Source organism: Schistocerca gregaria, chromosome 11 (assembly GCF_023897955.1).
Source record: "Schistocerca gregaria isolate iqSchGreg1 chromosome 11, iqSchGreg1.2, whole genome shotgun sequence".
In the NCBI taxonomy this organism is placed as follows: Eukaryota; Metazoa; Arthropoda; class Insecta; order Orthoptera; family Acrididae; genus Schistocerca; species Schistocerca gregaria.
In genome coordinates this window covers 148,312,350-148,336,070 of record NC_064930.1, presented here as the reverse complement: position 1 = coordinate 148,336,070, position 23,721 = coordinate 148,312,350, and the positions used below count along the sequence as shown (strand labels likewise).

The 23,721-nt window shown below is 42.4% G+C and overlaps 1 protein-coding gene across 11 annotated transcripts in view; it reads right to left on the bottom strand.

The window, feature by feature from the left end:
• LOC126294986 (zinc finger protein 45-like) overlaps positions 1 to 23,721 on the bottom strand; it is a 92,617-nt gene that overhangs the window by 10,015 nt on the left and 58,881 nt on the right. For 9 of the 11 annotated variants that reach the window (XM_049987224.1, XM_049987223.1, XM_049987226.1 and 6 more), the window contains 4 exons: positions 21,703 to 21,777; positions 21,501 to 21,620; positions 10,262 to 10,342; positions 6,104 to 6,379 (listed from right to left, as the gene is read on the bottom strand). In XM_049987224.1, coding sequence (XP_049843181.1) covers positions 6,104 to 6,379; positions 10,262 to 10,342; positions 21,501 to 21,620; positions 21,703 to 21,777 — 552 coding nt within the window. The remainder of the gene's footprint in view (positions 1 to 6,103; positions 6,380 to 10,261; positions 10,343 to 21,500; positions 21,621 to 21,702; positions 21,778 to 23,721) is intronic. The other 2 variants (XM_049987230.1, XM_049987231.1) reach the window with 2 other exon arrangements.

Below are 23,721 nucleotides of genomic sequence, written 5' to 3'. Positions count from 1 at the left end.
TACGTTACTGTAGGTCGAGGCTGGGACGGTTTCGGGAGTGGAGTATTTGTTTTGAGGATAACTCCCATCTGTGCACTTCAGAAAAGCCCAGTTGTGGAGGGGACCCGGGTTACCCCACAGTTTCCGTCCCCTCTGACCAATTGTAACAATACCAGTCAAGACAGATGTAACGGAACTTGAATAGTATATTTGCCTCTGTTGCTTATGTTAGAGAGATCGATCTTTCGGTCTTGTCTGTATATTTGGTCGAGTGTAAACCTATAATTAAAAACGCACACCGCGCGATTTGTTACGATTTGGTCGTTCGTAATAATAATAACATGCTTTTCAATACAATTAATATATAACGGCGGAACTGTTTAGTGGTGTTGGAAATAATATGTAGTAAATTAATGAGTAAGGTAGCCGATCCTGTAAGAAGAGGTAAAATTGGGCATATTGAGGTGTTTTGCTTTATACCGACGAAGCCAATGAAACGGCATCATTTTTTTCGTTTACTCTTAGAAATAAACAAGTAAAGAAGTGCTAATTGTACGTAGTGAAAAAATATAGGGGCAAGTTTTAATAACTACGGTATACAATCAGAGTAACAAAAGGGCATTTAGTTACACGAAATCGCGAATAGTGAAGTGTGGTCATTAAGTTGAGTACACCTACAGGGCAGTCAATTCCGGGATAAATCTATACGCATCTCACGAGGGACGCGGTATTGAGACCGTTTTTTTTTTTTATTATATCGCGGAGAGCTGGCTCCAATTTATGAAAAGGAGAAAAATGTTAACTTTTATGCAAGCTCTTAATAATTGCGGACCGGAGAGAAAAGTGTGTAATTGTCTTACGCCTAACAAACATTTGTGGAGGGTGGTGACTAAACTAGAAGAGTCAATTACAAAATACTGTATCATTATCCTTGACTGTTGGTGTCGAGCAACCAAAATTGTTGGAACTTGGGAGTTAGTGTTCAGGCACTCGCATATACTCCACATCAGGGTGTGAATGAGTGGTGAATGCGAAATAAAACTGTGAACAAAGCCACGTTAAATAAAACAGATGAAACAAGACAGTTTGGTCGTATCTGTTATTGTTCCATAAACTGTAACATTTCTTATCTTCGTACGAAGCCTTTATAGACGATCTTTATGACAATTGGCTTCGAAGGGATCGCCCCTACGAGTTAAGTTTTGGGGACCTGGTCGAGAGGGAGTAGTTCGTAGAGCTCTAAGATCGACGCGCCTTTCCACTTGCTATAACGGTGCCTCACGGCGACGACGACGATGCCGACGACGAAGAAGATACGGCAGACAGTCACGTACTCCCTATTCTTGCCCCGTGAGCCACCCCCTGCCAGTCACCCGCCCTTCCTTCCCCTCCCCTGCTCTTCTCCTTTCCGCCTGTCCCCCCAACTCCCTGCTCCCCCCCCCCCCCTCCCCCCCACTCCCGACGCCGCGCCTGTTGCAGTTCCGGTCGCTGCACGCTCTGCCAGATAGCGCTCTTCTGTCCCCCCACCTGTACCCTGCTATCCCTTCCCCTTACCCACCCGCTCCACATTGCCGCTTTCATTCCACAAGACAGGACATTCCAGTCTGAGCTGCCGGAGTGGTGGTCGTGTGTGCGTGAAGTGTACTCGGTCGTGTGATCGAATGTGTGTCTTTCCTTTTCTGAAGAAAGCTTCGGTCAAAAGTTAAATGGGTAGCTGTCTTTTTGTCGCGCTCGTGTTCGACGCCGTGCCTGAGTGAGCTGTCGCCGGCACACCGGTCGGCAAAGAAGTTGCGAGAAGATCGACAGTACGCGTCGGACCGAGAGAGGCCGAAGGCGGACTCGCGAGCGACACGCCGCCGACACCCTCTCGACCGCCAGTATTTAGATCGCAGTCGAGGTCCGGACGGCCGGTCAGCTGGAGCCAGTCACAGACAGTCGGCCCAGTCGCAGACAGAGGCAGTCGCAGTCACTGTCAGAGTTCCAGTTACTAGCTCAGCCACTGTTCTAGTTGGTGTCTGTCAGTTTATGTGACCATTTATAGCAGCACTTGTACTTCACAGGCAGTGAGGCTATGAAGCTCGTACCACAACAGCTCGGTTAAAGATAAGTATCTTGCTGTTCTTGTGAGTAAAGAGCCCTGCTAATACACGTGTGCAATTGGCTTACAGAAAGAGGGTACCGGCCACGACACGACATCCTCTCCTCGCTTCCCACGATACAAAACTCTGTCAGTTCACGTCACCGGCTAGGAGAGTGCAGCATTTGCAGCAGAACTCGTCCTTCATCGGCAGTGAGGCTAATGTGGACTATTACGAAGTGTTTGTACCGTAACAACTTCCTTAAAGATAGCAGTTTCTCATTACAGGGTTATATGCGGACGAGGAAAAAAAATTTCCATATTTCTCCCAGGTATCCCGTTTAAAAAACATACTATTTCCTATGCGAAAATACACTTCTTCTGTGCTAAGTGACAATAGATTTCCCTTAGATTTTTGCCTCAAAACTGTAAAACTTATCAATCCTACACACACACACACACACACACACACACACACACACACACACACACACACACACACACCAGGGAAGAGAAGTTTTGGAAAAACCTCTGATGTGCAGCAACATACGAGGAATGTTTTTTTAAGTAAGTACCGTTTTGCCACACCGTGGCCGCAGCGCAGCGGTCGGCGTTCTGCGCATGCGCACTGTCTACCTACATGTGTTGTCTACGCACTGACGCCACTACAGTCTGGTGCTTCCTTGTTTACGTTGTGTATTGAGTGTTTAAGATGCCTCCAATAATCACGAGTCCCACCGACTGTGAAGTATGTGCTGTTATAAGATTTCTTAGTGCTAAAAGCCTAAAAGCGATCGATATTCACCGTGAGATCTCTGCAGTTTACAGAGTAAACATTATGACTGATGGAATGGTAAGAAAGTGGGTGAGAGCATTTAAAGATGGCCGCACAGATGTGCACGTTGAACGACGGAGTGGGCGTCCTTCGGTCGTCAATGAAAGTTTGGTGCAGGAAGTGGACAAAAAGGTGAGAGAAAACAGACGCTTTACGATTTGCTCCTTGCGGGAGGACTTTCCTGATGTTTCTCACAGTGTTTGTATGGGAGTGTGACCGAGCACTTGAATTACCGAAAATTGTGCGTACGTTGGGTACCGAAAATGTTGGCGGATGTGCACAAAACCGAACGTTTAGACAGTGCATTGACTTTCCTTGAGTGGTTCCACAACGACAGTGATGATATGTTAAGCCAAATTGTTACTGGTGATAAAACGTGGGTGGCCTACGTCACACCAGAATCAAAGCAACCGTCCACGGAATTTGAGCAAAGGCATCGTTTTGCTGCAAGACAATGCCCGTCCGCATGTGGCGAATCAGACCGAAGATCTCATCACATCTTTTCGCTGGGAAACTCTAGATCATCCTCCGCACAGCCCCGATCATGCGACCAGTGACTACCATCTGTTCCTGCACTTGTAGAAACACCTGGGCGGTCAGCGTCTTTGAGACGATGACGAAGTGAAAACAGTGGTGATGCAGTGGTTAACAAGACAGGCGGCAGGCTTCTATGAGGAGGGTATTCAAAAACTGTTTCAACATTATAACAAGTGCCTCAATATTGACAGAAGCTATGTAGAAAAGTAGATTAAGGTACATGCTTCCATGTAAAAATTAAATTATTGAGACATGTTAGCACGTCTTTTTTTAACTTCAAAACGGTACTTACTTATAAAAACACGCCTCGTATATGCTGCAAATTTACGTATTGCGAAAGTATAAATTCGAATCACACCAAACTCGGCACCTTAGTTTCCGGAGAGTTGAAATCGAGATTGTGATGTCCTTTTGGAGGCCACTCGTCTCGCCAGCAAATGACAACAGGTATTCAGAGCATACGACACTTGTTATAGTCAGCCAATAGCAAGATCACTGTTATGCAGTGCAAACACACAAAGAGGAAAAGTTAATGTTTTACATTAACATACATAGTATAGATACAAGAAAAGCTAACCTTTCACACGTAATGCTGATCTTTTTTGTGTGTGTTATACTTTAAGAACATCATACAAATGTGCCAGTAAATTTAAAATAATGATATAAACATCTGGTCTTCTGGGCTCTAAATTTTTGTAAGAGGCTGGTCCTCAAAGGTTCCATTTTAAATACTCTGTGATTTAAGAAATTTGTCCCACTTGCTCACACGTAACATAATTCATCTTGCGTAAAAAGAAATTTACTTTGAAAGTAACGCTTTTCTAACCACCGTTCGCAATACTATCTGGGGACTGTTATAAATAGGTTCGATTTACCAGTTGCCAGAGAGCTGCAGAAAACTGGCATTATTGTTCGTGTGCAGCTGCAGTGGTGTAGGAAGCCCGCATGTCCGTGTCTATAAAGCACTGAGAGAGCTCACATTACACCATAAAAGAAACAGGGCATCAGAGGATACTCCAAAGAGCATCGGAATTTCGTAAACCACACTAAAATGCATAACTCGGCTTGTAGTGCAAATTGGCTTTTTCCAGATTCACAATGAAGTAGTTCCCATCTGATATTAAGCTTTTCAGTGTGGTTTTTGGGATGTGCATTTTCTTGGAATACCAGTACTCTACGATCTCATTTTTGGTTCTTTAATATGGCATAATGCCGTACATGTCAGAATATGAAAATGTGCACTTGAAATTCTGTGCACAGTCGGAACTAGCCAATACTGAGGAATGAAACACTTCATTTTAAATAAAGCGGAAAGATTAAGAAAGCCAAAGTTCTTCAGCAAACTGACAAAAATAACTTCAGCGTTCTGCAAGGCGACTGATGTTTGGCTGCTAATAACTTGGAAATAAAATAAAGTCAGAAAACTGAAAACTGAAACAAAAAAATATTTTTTTCCCCTCCATAATTATGCGAATGTATTTTAATTCATTTGATAGCTCCCAGCCACAGAAATCCATTTTGTTTTCATTTGACGTGGGAGCTGTAAACGAAGAGGAAACAGCAAAATCAGTTAACACAAAAACGGGTCACGCCCTCCCCACTACAACTCGGACTACTCTGCGCACACGCGAATCTGGCAGCTAGGGGGCGCGAGAAAAATATTTCTCGTTAGCATTTGGCTGCTTGATGCTACATCTACATTTAAGTTGCTCGTAATTGTAATTCCTAGGTATTTAGTCGTGTAGACAGTTGTGATGTCACACTCGTAGAAAGCAGTTTAATGTTACGAAGTAAATGGCACATTTTTATTTATTTTTCCCTCTCATTTATATTTTATTGCTGCAGTATCTTTCTCCAGTAGCACGAGACAGTAACATTCTTCGGTAGAGAATCAATCCTCAGCAGTCGAAAAATTTAACTGTAAGCTAAAACAATGAAAAATTCCCATGTCTTTCTCGGTATTCTCCTGGATGAAAAAATTCCCGGGTTTTTGCCGGATTCCTCAGGTCGTATGCACCGTGTATTATTACGAATAAAAAACACTGTGTTGTAGGAAGAGAATATCAACCACCAAACAACATCCTCTCCTCACTACCCACGACACGAGACTCTACAGCGGCAACAGTGACACAAAAAACACGACACGTCATCTTTACGGTGAGTAGCAATCTCCCCTTTCCTTATACAGTTTATATTCCAACCTGGACTCTCCAGCATTTGTGTATTAACAAAGTCAATAACTTCTAAATGGAGAGAAACAGGGGGAGAGGAGGGACGGAGATTGTAATTGGAGATCACAGTTTGAGTAGCACGTTCAAATGGATGTAAGTCATGGCATTAATGCACAGGTGAAAGGTTTACAGAAGACAGACTAGTATAGAGAGAGTTGCATCTAACCAGCATTGGACTGAAAACCTCAAGAACAAATAGATAGCCACTGTGCATTCAAGCATTTTTATATTTCATGGCAGTTGTCATTTTTGGCATGAACTTTCTGCAGAAAGCTGATGTTAATTTCCATTTATTGTGATCTAATAAGGTTCCAGTTGTACCTAATAACAATAGTAGTACTGTAGTAGCAGTAATAGTAAAAATAATAATAATAATAATAATAATAATAATAATAATAATAATGGCAAGAAATACATGGAAACACAAGGTTCCCGTTACCCTACCTCCTGTACGCACTGCTCAGATGACTGTGCTGTTTTGGGTGTTTCGGCACGAACCCCGTCTTCCTCTACAGCCACTTTCTCACACACCTGTAACTTAACCCCATCCCTCTCTACAGCTGCTTTCTCAGATTCCACGAAGTTCTGGATTAAACCGAGGGGTGACTGGGCACCTGCGTACGTCTCAATAGTGTGAAGCCCCACCTGAGCCACGTCCCAGAAATCTTCCTCACCATCGTCTTCGCTCCATTCCTGCTTCAAAGCTTCCAAATCAAATGGCTGCAACACAAACAATTTATTATTTACGTATTTATGCATTTACTTTACACAGCAAGATTAGGATCTGTCTTACATCTACCGATATCTTTTGTGAGTCGACATTCCAATATGTAAAGTGCACGGGCAGCACACAGTGGTAACAATAATGATGATCTTCAAAGTATACGAGAGGGAAGCAAAGACTGAAAAGGGAGTGAGACAAGGTTGTAATCCATCTCCCATGTTAACTGTAGATTGAAGAAACTGTTGGGGAAAAAAACAAGGACACGTTTGGAAAGAGGATTAATGCTCACAACAAAAAATCAAAGCTCAGAAGTCTGCTCGTTATAATTCAGTCTAAAATAGCACAGGACTTGGAAGAGCAGTTGAATGAAATGGAGACTGTCTCGATAAGAGATCATACGATGTGTGGTGTCACAAGGCTTAGGCCTGTCCCACCCCTCATTAAATCGACCGAGACTTATACAAAAATTGTAAGAACAGTTGGTATTATTATGTTCTCCAAGTTTGTTTTTGGGTTTTCAGAAATACTGTGGGAAGAAAGTTTATTTACGTTGCAGATAACGTGGAAGACATCACCCGACGATTGCCACAAAAGCTCGAAGTAGCGGCAAGTGGGCGAGGAATAAAACGAATGCCGCAAACTACCGCGAGCCGTGGAATAGCCCGGGCCACGAGGGCGTCCAGCTTCCTAGGTCATCGTCAGATGACGTCAAAGGAAGAGATATTCTGGTTTCTCTTTGTAAACAGATCGATCGAGTCTTGAAAGTTTTGCGTAAAACGTATATGCGGGTGACACATTAGGTGGGACCCGATGCCTGTAATACTTCCACAGTTATTTAACAGTTGTTAAACGGAAAAATCAATTGTTCATCATTTATATAGATATAAAGTAGTAAAGATATAGGAAAGGAAGAGTTGCGGCGTCAGAACGAAAAGTGATACATCGCTCGGCACCGAAGGAGGACGTAAGCCGCGGGAGTTACGTGGTGAAAACAAATGAACTGATAAAATAGTAAGTCTGTAATTAAGCAGAAAGCCACGTAACACTGCAGATGATGATCAGAAAATAAAACAAAGGCAGTGGAATGAAGTGGAATTAAATAAGTAACTGGTGAGGAAATTAAGACAAGGAAATGAGACACACAAAACAGTACACGAGCTTTGCTATTTGGACAGCAAAATAAATGACCACGGCCACAGTGGACAGGTTATACAAGTACGCATTTCTGTAAAAGAGAAATCTGTTAATGTCTAATATAAATTTAAATGTCAGGAAGTCTTTTCCGAAGGTATTTGTCCGAATTGCAGCCTCATACAGAAGTGAAGTGTTGGCAATAAAAAATCCAGACTAGAATAGAAGTTCTTGAAATGTTCCATAGAAGGATTCAGGAGGTTGGACGGGTAGATGAAGTGGGATGGGGGGAAGAATGAGGGCGCATCCTGACACACAGTGTCAGTCGATACCGACATGTAACGGGACGTCGACAAATAGTCACGTCGCTGACAGAAAGGGGAGGAGGGGGGAGGCGGGAGTATGTGACATAACAATTGCACAGCTGTAGAGGTAAAGGTGCTTGCACATGACAGAGTGTCACAGAGAGCTGCAGAACGAGTCTTCGGACTGAGCACCTCAAAAAGAGTAACAACGTTTACGCACACACTGGTAGTTAGACACAATAAAAAACACACAAACACACAATTTCAAGCTTTCGTAACCCAAGGTTGCTTCATCAGGACGAAAGGGTGTGGGCTTTAAGGCAGAGGCTAAGGAGTCATTCCAATTGTGGGAGCGGAAAGACTTACCTTAGGGGGAAAAAAGGACACGTATACACTTGCACACACACGCATATATCCATCGGCACATATACAGACACATATATCTGAAACTAAAAAACAGTATTTGCTTAGCTTAGTAAAGGTCACACAAAACAACAAAGTATCAGGTAAACACAAAAAAATAAAAAAAAGAATTTACTGTGTACATTAAATTGCGCCCTACATTGGGTGCCAAAATATAATAAATTGGGATATGGATATGACATCACATGGGCATTATGTAAATCAAATCAAAATACTGAACACCAAAAATATAGTAAATTGGGAATAGGATCTGCAGATACCATTGATTAAAACATGAGGCATGCATATGCTACGAGATCTAAGCTCTCACAGGGATCAGAGTAGACACACAGATTTAGTTCCATAAAGTTGCATTTACATACGCGTGCCTGTGTGTGTGTGTGTGTGTGTGTGTGTGTGACTGTGTGTGTGCGTGTGCGCGCGAGAGAGAGAGACAGGGAGAGTGTATACCTGTCCCTTTTTCCCCCTAAGGTAAGTCTTTCCGCTCCCAGGATTGGAATGACTCCTTACCCTCTCCCTTAAAACCCACATGCTATCATCTTTCCCTCACCTTCCCTCTTTCCTGATGAAGCAACCGTGGGTTGTGAAAGCTTGAAATTTGTGTGTGTGTTTGTGTTTGTAATTGTCTCTATCAACATACCAACGCTTTCGTTTGGTAAGTTACATCGTCTTTGTTTCTAGATATATTTTTCCCACGTGTAATGTTTCCCTCTACTTACACAGAATTTGAGAAATGTCTGTCTTGTAAACACTGTGTTACAAAATTTCCACAGCATATTCCTGGCCGACATGTGTCAGAAGCACAGAATGAACTGTGAAATGAAGAAGTTGACTTGTCAGAGAAAGAATGAGAAATAACAGCTTTAGATTAGCTGATGAAATAGGAGGAGGAAAACAAAAACAGCAAGGGATATGAAAAGTACAGACAGTTTACAGTATGCCAGGAATGCGAGTTTCTTGTCACGCAGAAGGAAGGCAGCTCCAAAATCTCGAGAAGCGAGCTACATTGCTGATAGACAATAAAGCTTTTGAGGAGGATTCTGCCTTGAACAAATAAGATTGTTTCTTTTTTCAGCAATTCATATTTTGGTGGAGATTCACCACCATCAATGAGCCTATTTTATTTTGTGTAGAGCAAAAGCTAAATACATGCGTAAGAAGACGTACATTGGTGGGACTGTGGTTGTTATATTTAGAACATTTTAATGAAATATCAACCAAACAGCCCACACTGCAGCTATCCGTCTGCAGTGCAGTTCATATTCGTGGTGCAGTTTGACATCAGAGACTCTATAGGGTGTGAGTGTTCCACAATACTTATAGTCGTGAAACATGTTAGGCCTAAAACGAAAATCTGGTTACTTTACCATCTATTACTGTTCTATTATCTTACTGCAATTATTTGTATATTATTTTCTGCTGTCAGTACTACTATGGTAATTGTCTTTTAATATTTGTTTAGTAGTTGTGTTCAAAAATATTTCTTCTCATTTGTTGTGAGGATACATTACTTGTGACTGCCTTGGTAAATTGGCGCACGTGTGTGTGTGTGTGTGTGTGTGTGTGTGTGAGAGAGAGAGAGAGAGAGAGAGAGAGAGAGAGAGAGAGAGAGAGAGAGAGGGGGGGGGGGGAGGGTTATGTAATTAATGAGTACTTAATTTTTGCAATTTCCACATCTTCATTACTATATACAACGTCACATATTTCCTAGTTGTGCACCACTGGACTGTTTAAATTTTGAACCCACTTGTCCTATCAGAATTGTGAGACATACATTAGTCTGACAAGAGTGAATGATTGTTAATTACTATAACTTACTGTTTTATGTTTAAAACTCTGTGCAATAAATAGAAATATATCAAATTTAATTTCCTTCTGTGTTGTGTATTTTCTTTAACATATGTTCATCGGCTCCATTAACAGTACAGTAAGGAAATGATTGAACGAAACAAATTACGAGGCTTTTTGCCTTCTTTCTCTCTCTGTGCCAGGAAGCAGTAACAGGAATGTGGTGCATACCTTAATTTTTGTCGCTTCTGGGGCCGGAAGTGTAGCTGCACACTGATCGTGTTCCGGTTCAATTTTGATACATACAGGATCCTGCAAAAGATATTACTATAAGGAAGCACACAATACAAAAAAATCACACTCTGAAAACTGCAATGCAAAAATTAATGTCTTCTTCAAACGGAGTCGAGCAGTGGATACACACAGTAATGCTGCTAACAAGCATACTGATGCCTGAGCTGTCTTCAGACTTCTTTCATGTAGACAAGTATATCATTCTAATTTTGTGACTAGATTGACAATTTCTCGGCAGGAAGAATGCAGTACGTTATCTTACACGGGGCGTCATCGACGCATGAAGTAACTTCTGTCGTGCACATGAAGTAACTTCTGTCGTGCACCGGGGAAGTGGGTTCAGACATTTGCTGTTTGTACTCTATACCAATGAGCTGGCAGATCATGTCAATAGCAACCTCAAACTCATTACAAATGATGTGGTTAGCTGTAACAAAGTACAGTTCAAAATGGCTGCACAAATGTTCAATCTGATCTTGTTAAGATCTAAAAGTGCTGTAATGACTGTCAACTTCCTTTAATGTTTAGAAATATGAAACTCTGCACTTCACTAAAGGAAGAGAGAAAAAAAAGAAGAAAAGAAAAGAAACCCACAGCATCCTATGACGACAACATCAATGAGTCACAAATGGAATCAGGCAACTTGTACAAATAATGAGACATTACAGTTTGTGGGGATGTGAAGTAAAACCGTCACTCACGGATCAGTCACAGGACAACAGGTGGCAGCCTTTGGCGCATCGGTAGAACACTGAGATGGTGCCACGACTCTGTGAAGGAGACTGTTTATGCGACACTTGTGCAGAGGACGAATTCCAACTTGATATTGTAGTCACAGGATACCACGTTTTTACATTCTGTGAAGTGTGCAATTTGGTATTTCTGAAAACTCAAAGCTAGTCGTCAGTCTTTGCTTCACTTTGAAATCCTACCAATACTGAAAAGGATTTTTCCATTTCCTTACAGTCACCACTAGCAAGCAGACGAGTTATGCTACCGGGATAGTGCAATCAGAGAAGAATCTACATCTACATACACATCGATACTCCGCAAGCCACCTGACGGTGTGTGGCGGAGGGTACCTGGAGTACCTCTATTGGTTCTCCATTCTATTCCAGTCTAGTATCGTTCATGTAAAGAGACATTTTCGGTATGCCTCTGTGCGGGCTCTAATCTCTCTGATTTTATCCTCACCGTCTCTTTGCGAGATATACGTAGGGGGGAGCAATGTACTGCTCGACTCCTCTGTAAAGGTATGTTCTCGAAACTTCGACAAAAGCCCGTACCGAGCTACTGAGCGTCTCTCCTGCAGAGTCTTCCACTGGAGTTTATCTATCATCTCCGTAATGCCTACGCGATTACTAAATGAACCTGTAACGAAGTGCGCCACTCTCCGTTGGATATTCTCTATCTCTTCTACAGACCCTATCTGGTTAGGATTCTTCCAATGAATCTCAGTCTGGCATCTGCTTTACCAACGATCAACTTTATACGGTCATTCCATTTTACATCACTCCTAATTTGTACTCCCAGATAATTTACAGAATTAACTGCTCCCAGTTGCTGACCTGCTATATTGTAGCTAAATGATAAGGGATCTTTCTTTCTGTGTATTGGCAGCACATTACACTTGTCTACATTGACATTCAATTGCTATTCCCTGCACCATGTGTCAATTTGTTGCAGATCCTCCTGCATTTCAGTACAATTTTCCATTGCTACAATCTCTCAATATTCAACAGCATCATCCGCAAAAACCCTCAGTGAACTTCCGATGTCGTCCACAAGGTCATTTACGTATATTGTGAGTAGCAATGGTCCTAGAACACTTCCCTGCGGCACACATGAAATCACTCTTCCTTCGGAAGACTTCTCTCCATTGAGAATGACATGCTGCGTTCTGTTACCTACGAACTCTTCAATCCAATCACACAATTGGTCTGATAGTCGATACGCTCTTACTTTGTTCATTAAACGACTCTGGGGAACTGTATCGAATGCCTTGCGGAAGTCAAGAAACCCGGCATCTACCTGTGAACCCGTGTCTATGGCCCTCTGAGCCTCGTGGACGAATAACGCGAGCTGGGTTTCACAGTACCATCTTTTCCGAAACCCATGCTGATTGACAGAGTAGATTTCTAGTCTCCAGAAAAGTCATTATACTCTAACACAATACGTGTTCCAGAATTCTACAACTGATCGACGTTAGAGATATAGGTCTATAGTTCTGCACATCTGTTCGACGTCCCTTCTTGAAAACGGGGATGACCTGTGTCCTTTTCCAATCCTTTGTAACGCTACGCTCTTGTAGAGACCTACGGTACACCGCTACAAGAAGGGGGGCATGTTCCTTCGCGTACTCTGTGTAAAATCGAACTGGTATCCCATCAGGTCCACCGGCCTTTCCTCAATTGAGCTATTTTAAATGTTTTTCTATCCCTCTGTCAGCTATTTCGACATCTACTATTTTGTCATCTGTGCGACAATCTAGAGAAGGAACTACACTGGAGTCTTCCTCTGTGAAATGGGTTTGGAAAAAGACATTTGGTATTTCAGCCTTTAGTCTGTCATGCTCTGTTTCAGTACCATTTTTTAGTAATGTAAATTTTATATGAATTGTACATGTCTTTACGAGAGGAAGCAGATTACCAAATAAAAACATTTAAAGAAGACGTATTGCTGTTCACACATTTGTAGCAAACAGCAATACAAGAAAGGCAATAGTGACGGTCAGTAGCTACTGGCAGCTAAGTGGTATTTGCTCGACACATTTTTTTTTTATTTTGTTTCTGGACATAAAATTACTTGTGGTGGTCGACATAGACGAGACAGCATTTATAACAGCACTTACACTCTCGTCACAGAACGAGGGACAGCGATGCGCGCACACACAGACGGCAGTAGTTCAGCGTACACGAGTTCTAAAAGGGCAGTGCATCGGCACAGGTGTCCTTTGTACTCAGGTGACTCGCGTGGAAAGGCTTCCAATGTGATTACGGCTGCGCTACGGGATTTAACAGCATCTCACACGGTTCGGTAGCACGGGACATTCCACTTCGCAAATCATTACCGAATTCAATATTCCGAGACGCTCAGTGTGGAGACTGTGCTGAGAATACGACATTTCGGGCGTTATCCCCCACTGTGTGGCGTGAAGTAACAGCAGGACACACGGCAACAGTACCCGTCAGGGCAGTGCGACGCCACAGCAGCGGGCGAGCGACACAAGTGTCTCTGCTAATGGCACGACGTCGCTGGCAGCCCCTCTCCTGGGCTCCTCACAGTGTTGTTGTTGTTGTTGTTATTGTTATTGTTTAGTTGTCTTCAGTCCAGAAACTGGTTTCATGCAGCTCTCCATGCTACTCTATCCTGTGCAAGCTGCTTCATCTCCCAGTACCTACTGCAACCTACATCCTTCTTAATCTGCTTAGTGTATTCATCTCTTGGCCTCCCTCTACGACTTTCACCCTCCACGCTGCCCTCCGATGCTAAATTGGTGATCCCATGATGCCTCAGAACATGTCCTATCAACCGGTCCCTTCTTCTTGTCAAGTTGTGCCACAAACTCCTCTTCTCCCAATTCTGTTCGATACCTCCTCATCAGCTAATGTGATCTACCTAGATAATCTTCAACGTTCTTCTGCAGCACCACATTTCGAAAGGTTCTATTCTCTTTATCGTCCTTGTTTCACTTCCACACACGGCTACACTCCATACAAATACTTTCAGAAACGACTTCCTGACACTCAAATTATACTCGATGTTAACAAATTTCTCTTCTTCAGAAATGCTTTCCTGGCCATTGCCAGTCTACATTTTACATCCTCTCTATTTTGACCATCATCAGTTATTTTGCTCCCCAAATAGCAAAACTCCTTTACTACTTTAAGTGTCTCATTTTCTAATCTAATTCCCTCAGCATCACCCGACTTAATTCGACTACATTCCATTACCCTCGTTTTGCTTTTGTTGATGTTAATGTTATATTCTCCTTTCAAGACACTGTCCATTCCATTCAGCTGCTCTTCCAAGTCCTTTGCTGTCTCTGACAGAATTACAATGTCATTGGCGAACCTCAAAGTTTTTATTTCTCCTCCATGGATTTCCATACCTACTCCGAAATTTTCTTTTGTTCCCTTTTGCTCAATATACAGATTGAATAACATCGGGGAGAGGCTACAACGCTGTCTCACTCCCTTCCCAACCACTGCTTCCCTTTCATGTCCCTCGACTCTTTTAACTGCCATCTGGTTTCTGTACAAATTTTAAATAGCCTTTCGCTCCCTGTATTTTACCCCTGCCACCTTTAAAATTTGAAAGAGAGTATTCCAGTCAACATTGTCAAAAGCTTTCTCTAAGTCTACAAATGCTACAATCGTAGGTTTGCCTTTCCTTAATCTTTCCTCTAAGATAAGTCATAGGGTCAGTATTGCCTCATGTGATCCAATATTTCTACGGAATCCAAACTGATCTTCCCCGAGGTCGGCTTCCATCAGTTTTTCCATTCGTCTGTAAAGAATTTGCGTTAGCATTTTGCAGCTGTGACTTTTAAACTGATAGTTCGGTAATTTTTACATCTGTCAATGCTGCTTTCTTTGGGATCGGAATTATTATATTCTTCTTTAAGTCTGAGGGTATTTCGCCTGTCTCATACATATTGCTCACCAGATCGTAGAGTTTTGTCAGGACTGCCTCTCCCAAGGCTGTCAGTAGTTCTAATGGAATGTTGTCTACTCCCGGGGCTTTGTTTCGACTCAGGTCTTTAAGTGCACTGTCAAACTCGTCACGCAGTATCGTATCTCCCATTTCATCTTCATCTACATCCTCTTCCATTTCCACAATATTGTCCTCAAGTACATTATATGATAAATTCGAGAAAAGCTAGACTTGATGAATTCAATAAATTGTACATCGAATGCTCAAGGTGAGATGTTATGAAAAACCTAGACTTAATAAACACAATGAATTCTAAATTAAAGGCTCAGAAGGAAACTATAGTTATTCAAAAGACAAATATAGGTTTATGGCCTGTCAAAATAAACGCTCGGAGCAAAGAATATAGTAATCGATGCGGAAGCATAGTTATTTTGGAGGCTGAATGCGACGTCAAATATAGTAATAATGAACCCAATCTCAATTAAAAGTTACAGTCTTGTGAAAATGTGTGTAATGTTAAATACAATAATGTAAGACAGGAATTGAATGCTTTGAAAGAGAGTGTAAATCAGCCTGTGGGATTAATGTCGATTGTTCAATTGCAAATTACAGGTGTCAGTACTGACTTGTCATTTCACGAGTAGATAATGTAGGACACAATTTCAAAGAGAATATATCTAGCTCTGATATTATAAATGTATGCAGTTTGGAAGAACCATTTGGACTAAATAAAGATTGAGAAGTTACCGAGAGTATAATCTTTGGAAACATTTAGTCAATTGGTTTTTTCCGAACTTAATGATGCTAGCAAGGTTATGGAGGACTTGGGTGAAGAATTCAAACTTGTCCGTGACAGAGTAGAAAATAGAATAACTTTACTTGATGTTGTGTTTCCTAGTAAAGTGGTAATTGTTTTGTTGTAGGGGGACTTTCACACGAGGAGTATCGGTCTGTAAGTGATCGAGTGAGGTTAAGGTTAGATCCGTGGGATCCGACCGGAGTCACATCAGTCTCCCAGGGACAGTTATGTTCTGTCTTAACGGGCGGAGTGACGACCGTCACATCCCTAGTTGTTTTCGGGTTTTCGGTGTTTCTTCTGAACTACTTTTCCTGCACCGAATTCCCTTCAAATCTTAAACTATTCTGTAATCTGTTCTTGAATTCTTATACTATCCTATTATCCACCTTTAGAGAGACATATAAGTTGATCAGTTTTCTTTTGCTTCTGCATCCTTATCTTTACTTGGCTGACAAGCAAAGGCTACTGCATGTCACTGATGTCAAGGCCATACTGCACATAGAGAAATATGCACTTATCGTTGTTCATTGTGATGGTTCTACACCGTCTAGGTACTTGGAAAAAAAAACTATTATGTTGATAAGGAGCATAACTAATAAGCATAAGTCAGGGAGGAACTAATAAGTCAAGGAGGAACTAATTGTGATAATTATTAAGGAATGACAGTCTAACAAATATTCTGATGATTTGTAGGATAGTGGGACTCCAATAACCTAAGTAAACTTATTATATATTGAATGGTGTATAGAGACATAGAATATATCAATATTTATAAGTCAAAAAGTAAGGGAAAACTGCAGGGACTAAATGAAGCACCGAGAAATGGAGTTGAGGTGTAAAATAGATTTGTAACTTTACCAGAAAACATTTAATTATAGGGTTCATAAAGATGTATACTAGGGCAATGAACCATGAGGACTACTCATAAAGGATGTGGGGGGGGGGGGGGGGGGGGGGGGGGACACCCAGCATGTATTGCATGAAAAGGGCAGATAGGCAGACCTAAGAAAGGCTGACCTATACTGTGCAGCCAGGGGCACCAAGAGGGGGATGGACCTGTACCACAGGAAAATAGGAATTAAAAATGGGGCGTACCTACCAAAATGGAAGGAGAATGGGTACTCGTAGGATCAACCTGTATGTGAGGTATAGGTGCTGTTTCTACAGGGGAAGTGGCAGTATTGTGACGAAAGCCACAAAATTTTGTAGAAATTATTTTGGTAGGTTTGAATTCTATACTTTATTAGAATTAATATGTTTTATGAGTGTCAGTAGAAACACTTTTATTTTGCCCAGAGTTCCTCCAGACTACAAAAAGTTTATAAATAGTAAGATCATTGCGTACTAAAGGAGCAGTGCAAAGAATTAGAATAAAGAATAAAGTACTCAAGTGTCGGGAAAACGTGGAGTTTGGGATTAGAAATTGAGACAGAGTCCTAACGAATCCTAAATATTAGAAAAACTTACCAGATCAAAATGGAATATTCGAGGTTGATGAGAGTAGAATATATGAAAGATTAGGTAGTTTATTCTATACGAGTACAGAGATCTTTGTTGGAGTGTATATAGCTAGAATTGTATGTGGTATCAATTTACATAATGATTGTATTAAATATCATGTTCAATTTGGGGGGGATATGTAGTGCTTCGAGAATTTCGGAGTAAATTCTAGAACCACTCGGCCTTCCACCGTTTCAAACACCCAATATCTTAGCGGTTAGTGGGAGAAACGAATACGCCATACTGCGCATCGCCAGTTTGTAAAAGCAGGTCAAAAACAGTTAGGAGAAAAAGATGGAGCCGGTGGCCGAACGGCGGCAGACGAGTACCTGCTGTGCGGTCCACGGAGTCTCCGTGTACGGGTCGAGAAGAAGAAGGAAATTTTATGTTGTATTCTGTGCTCTTTAGTGTCTCTGTTGATTGTAAAAAGACTAATAAACAATTGAATATAGATTTCTACGTTCGTTCATGTACTGGACTCGTTTGAGATGAGAGACTTTTATCTTGCTTCAAGTCTTGGCTACGAATGACGCAAGACACATGTATGCTGTCTGAATATGTGTAAATGAGTCTAATGTTTAAGGAATAATTTAGCTTGCACAAGTTATTGTCTGTGAAAGTTGTAAATACATTACTGGTCATTAAAATTGCTACACCATGTAGATGAAATGCTAAAGACGCAAAATTTAACTGACAGGAAGAAGATGCTGTCATATGCAAACGATTAGCTTTTCAGAGCAGTCACACAAGGTTGGCTTTGGTGGCAACACCTACAACGTGCTGACACTAGGAAAGTTTCCAACCAATTTCTCATACACAAACAGCAGTTGACTGGCGCTGCCTGGTGAAACATTGTTGTCATGCCTCGTGTAAGGAGGAGAGATGCGCATCATCACGTTCCCGACTTTGATAAAGGTTGGATTGTAGCCTATCGCAATTACGGTTTATCGTATAGCGACATTGCTGCTCGCGACAGTCGAGATCCGATGACTGTTAGCAGAGTATGGAATCGGTGAATTCAGGATGGTAAGACGGAACGCCGTGCTGGGTTCCAATGGCCTCGTATCACTAGCAGTCGAGATGACAGACATCTGATCCGCACGGCTCTAACGGATCGTGCAGCCACGTCTCGATCGCCGAGTCAACATATGGGGACGTTTGTGAGATGACAACCATCTGCACGAACAGTTCGACGACGTTTGCAGCAGCACGGACTATCGGCTCGGAGACTGTGGCTGCGGTTACCCTTGATGCTACATCATAGACAGGAGCGCCTGCCATGGTGTAATCGACAACGAACCTGGGTGCACGAATGGCAAAACGTCATTTTTTCAGATGAATCCAGGTTCTGTTTACAGCATCACAATGGCCACATCCATGTTTGGCGACATCACAGTGAACACACATTGGAAGCGTGTATTCATCATCGCCATACTGGCCTATCACCCAGCGTGATGGTATGGAGTGCCATTGTCTACACGTCTCGGTCACCTCTTGTTCGCATTGACAGCACTTTGAACAGTGGACCTTACATTTCAGATGTGTTACGACCTGTGGCTCTACCCTTCATTCGATCTCTTCGAAACCCTACATTTCAGCAGGATAATGCAAGACCGCACGTTGCAGGTCCTGTACGGGCCTCTCTGGATACAGAAAATGTTCAACTGATGCCCTGGCCAGCACATTCTCCAGATCACTCACCAATTGGAAACGTCTGGTCAATGGTGGCCGAGCATCTGGCTCGTCACAATACGCCAGTCACTACTCTCGATGAACTGTGGTATCGTGTTGAAGCTGCACGGGCAGTTGTACCTGTACACGCCATCCGAGCTCTGTTGGACTCAATGCCCAGGCGTATCGAGGCCGTTATTACAGCCAGAGGTGGTTGTTCTGGGTGCTGATTTCTCAGGATCTATGCACCCAAATTGCATGAAATGTGATCACATGTCAGATCTCGTATATTTGTTCAATGAATACCCATTTATCATCTGCATTTCTTCTTGGTGTAGCAATTTTAATGGCCAGTAGCATATATGGTGATTGAACTGAAAAGTATTTTACGAGTACCAAAATTATTCCAACAAGGATAGAGAAGTATTTTAGTAAATTCCTTTAACCAGCTACAGTCTTCGTAGAAGAAGCTTTTGGGAGATCAACGTAGCTGATTACCCTGAGTAGAGGACCATCTACACACAACTTGCAAGTTAACTGAATTGAGAGACGTGTGTACCTTGCAACCCAATACCACACTGTCTCCTGCAGTCCAAAAAAACATTAGAAAGTCAGTAGAACCTGTCTGCCACACAAGGCTTTCACATGTACCAGTCACGGACACTAATGTGTGCAACTCACTGATAGTTATCGAAAATAGACACAAAAGCTTCTGAGCCTTTCAGTTAAAATTAGGGTACGAAAATGTGCATTGAGTTAGGGAACAATGCAATATGCATAAAACGGAAATGAGGGAGGTGTTAGGTTATGTGATTTACATGACCACGAATGAAAAACATGATAGGGTACTGGATTTCTTATTCTATTATACAATGTAGACATGCGTTTGACACATATTTGGGACCAGATGTCCAACCACATTCAGATTGTCCAATCTCCCATGTTCCCGCCCAGCAAATTAATGATGAAATGTCAGTGTGCAAGCCAGCCCGGATGTGGTTTTTAGGTACTTTCCCACATCTCACTCGGTGAGTACTAGGTTGGTTCCCATGTTCCACTGCAAACATACTACACAAACATTTAGAACTCTTTCTCACTCTTCTGCACAGAGTTTATTCTATACACAGGCAGACTGGAGGGAGAGGTGAGCAAGGTGGCGAGAGGCAGGTTCATCGATGACTTTGTCTGTTTGGTCTCCTTCAGCACTTACTCAGCATCTGTCTCCATACCGTCAGTACTCTGTCAGCTCTGACAGCAAGACTTAAACAAAAGAAAATCATCACAGGAGGAGCAAGCTTTACCAGCACATTTTCTGTTGCAAGTAAAATCAGATTTTCTTTCTTGCCACTACATAAGATTAATGACAACGGTTGTACTACCCTACACGACAGCCGTGTATAGCAAGAGGCTGCCCTCTTCACCTGCTCAGTACGAGGACTTTATAACGAGCACTGATAGACAGTCCGACGTATACACAGGTTCGGTTTCGTTACATTTGATGACATCTCTGATATATGGACTCGTGGTGAGCCTGACCTGCAATACTTTTTGGAATGTATAAGCACATTCTCACAGTTAAATTTCACATCGCCCTATTCCGAATCCCGTGCCAGCCATCTGTCTACACCTCAGCTGCTACCCCTGTGACCACCCCCACTGCAAGACTTGCCCTACCACCACCTATACCAGCCCCGTAACTGGCAAAACATAGCCTACCAAAGGGAGAGTCAAATGTGAAACAACACGTCATATACCAATTGTTATGTAAATGCCGTTCCACCTTTTACTTCAGCACAACCATCACCAAGCTATCAATTACAACAAATGGGCATAGGCAGAGGGTGTATTTAGCAACACACAATATCCTGTTGCAGAACATGTTCTGTCTATTTCCCTCTCTTTTCACTGTTGTATCTACTCTGGTATTCCCCCCCCCCCCCCCCTCCCCCGAGTCTTTGAAATCAGGGAGGTTTGAGTGGGACACCCTATAAAATGGAAACAATAGATTGCTACATACTACGTACGAGAAGGTGTGGCCTTAGTGCTCAGAGACAATGCCTGTGTGTGTGTGTGTGTGTGTGTGTGTGTGTGTGTGTGTGTGTGTGTGTGTAATGTTCTTGGGTGCATATGGTCAATTTTCTATGTCTAGAAGAGGACAGTGTCCTGACATATTTCTAGCATTATTTATCACTGTGCCTGTCTGCAACTCAGCGCACCTTTATGTGGTGAGTCGAAATCTACCCTTTCCATATTATTGTTGTGTGTTATTTACATTTTTGTACACAAAGTGAATTTCAAAATGGAGGGAAGTGGCAGGTTGCAGTAGTTATGCAGAGGTGAACTGAAGCTCACAAAAACAAGATAACTCCTTGGTATTTTAGCATTTTTAATATTTCACAGTCACTGTCATTTTAAGCACTGAATTCGTGCACAATGTTGATGTCAATTTTCATTTACTGTGATTCAATATAGCTTCAGTTGCACATAATAATAATAATAATAATAATAGCAAGAAAATACTTGGAAACACCAGGTTCCCAACTACCCTACCTCTGATATGCACAGCTTACACGGCCCTCTTTTGGCGTGAACCACATCTTTCTCTGCAGCTCCTTTCTCAAACACATGTAACTTAAACCCATCTGTCTCCAGAGCTGTTTTTTCACACACCTGTAACAAAACCCGTGAAATTCTGTATTAAACTGAGGGGAGACTAGACACCCGGGTAACTCTCGACAGTGCGAAGACCGACCTGAGCTTCGTCCCAGCCACATTCCTTCACATTGTCTTCAATCCATTCCCTCTTCAAACCTTCCAAATGAAATACCTGCAACACAAGCCATTTATTATTTAGGTATTTATGCATTTACTTTACATAGCACGATTAGGATCTTCAAACCATCTCTTACATCTAACCTCTGTCTTTAGTGAGTGAACATTACAATATGCATAGTACATGGGCTGTATACAGTGTTAATAATAACAATAATGTCCAAAGGCCACGAAAGGTAATCTATATTTGAGAAGGGAGTGAGTCACGGTTGTACCCCATCTTCAGTGTTACCTGTACATTGAGCAAGGTGTGGAAGAGAGAGAGAGAGAGAACCAAGGAGAAATCTGGAAGAGGGCCAATCTTCAGCAAGAAGAAATAATAAGCTTAAGGTTTCCTGGCACTGTAATTCTGCCTACAACGGCAAAAGATTTAAAGAGTTGCAAGAGCAGTCGAATGCAATAGACATTATCTCGAAAAGCGATTAAATGTAAAAGTAAGATGAGGGTAGTCGAATGAAGTCGAATTTAATAAGCCGATGATGAAATTACAGATGAGTAACTTTCGTACTCGGGCAGGAAAGTAACTGATAATGGCTACAGTAGAGAGGATATATGAAGTGAAATGCAGTCTGACACTGAGGAGATATGCATCCGTGTAGAAGAGGAATTTATTAATGTCAAATATAAATTTAAATATTAGAAAGTTTTCCCTGAAGATATTTGTCTGAATTCCAGCCTTCTACAGCAGGGAAACACTGATGATAAAGAGTTCAGAGTAGAAGAGAACAGAAACTTTTAAAATGTGGTGTAAGAGAAGAATTCAGAAAACTGGATGGGTAGACTGTATAGCTTATGAGGAAGCGTAGACTATCACTATACTACAGGCTGAAATGTTTGTAACCCTCTTTCATAGAGACACATATATCATTCAGATTTTGTGATCAGATTACGAATTTCTTGCCAGGAAGAATGTAGCACATTGTCTTACACGTGGAGTCATCGACAGATGAAATAACTTCTATCGTGCACCAGGAGGCAGAATTACACCCCCCAAAAATTTTTGCATCACCTCGGTTCTAGAACCTGTACAGAAAATTGGAACAGAGATCAACATAAACATCATTTCCGCCCTTTTTATTGCTCCAACCTTCCAGCGAGACCTTCAGAGGTGGTGGTCCAGATTGCTGTACACACCGGTACCTTTAATACCCAGTAGCACGTCCTCTTGCATTGATGCATGCCTGAATTTGTCGTGCCATACTATCCACAAGTCCGTCAAGGCACTGTTAGTCCAGACATTCTCAATGGCGATTCAGTGGAGATCCCTTCAGAGTGGTTGGTGTGTCACGTCGTCCATAAACAGCCCTTTTCAATCTATCCTGGGTATGTTCAATTGGGTTCATATCTGGAGATTATGCTGGTCACTCTAGTTGAGCACATTGTTATCCTGAAGGAAGTCATTCACAAGATGTGCACGATGGGGCACGAATTGTCGTCCACGAAGACGAATGCCTCGCCAATATGCTGCCGATATGGTTGCACTATTGGTCAGAGGATGGCATTCACGTACCGTACAGCCGTTACGGCGCCTTCCGTGACCACCAGCGGCGTACATCGGCCCCACATAATGCCACCCCAAAACAACAGGGAACCTCCACCTTGCTGCACTCGCTGGACAGTGTGTCTGAGGCGTTAGGGCTGACCGAGTTGCCCTAACGCGTCTCCACGATTGTCTGGTTGAAGGCACATGCGACACTCACCGGTGAAGAGAACGTGAAGCCAGTCCTGAGCGGTCCATTCATCATGTTGTTGGGCTCATCTGTACCGCGCTGCACGGTGTCGTGGTTGCAAAGGTGGACCTCGCCACAGGCGTCAGGAGTGAAGTTGCGCATCATGCATCCTATTCCTCACAGTTTGAGTCGAAAGACGACGTCCTGTAGCTGCACGAAAAGCGTTACTCAACATGGTGGTGTTGCTGTCAGGGTTTCTCCGAGCCATA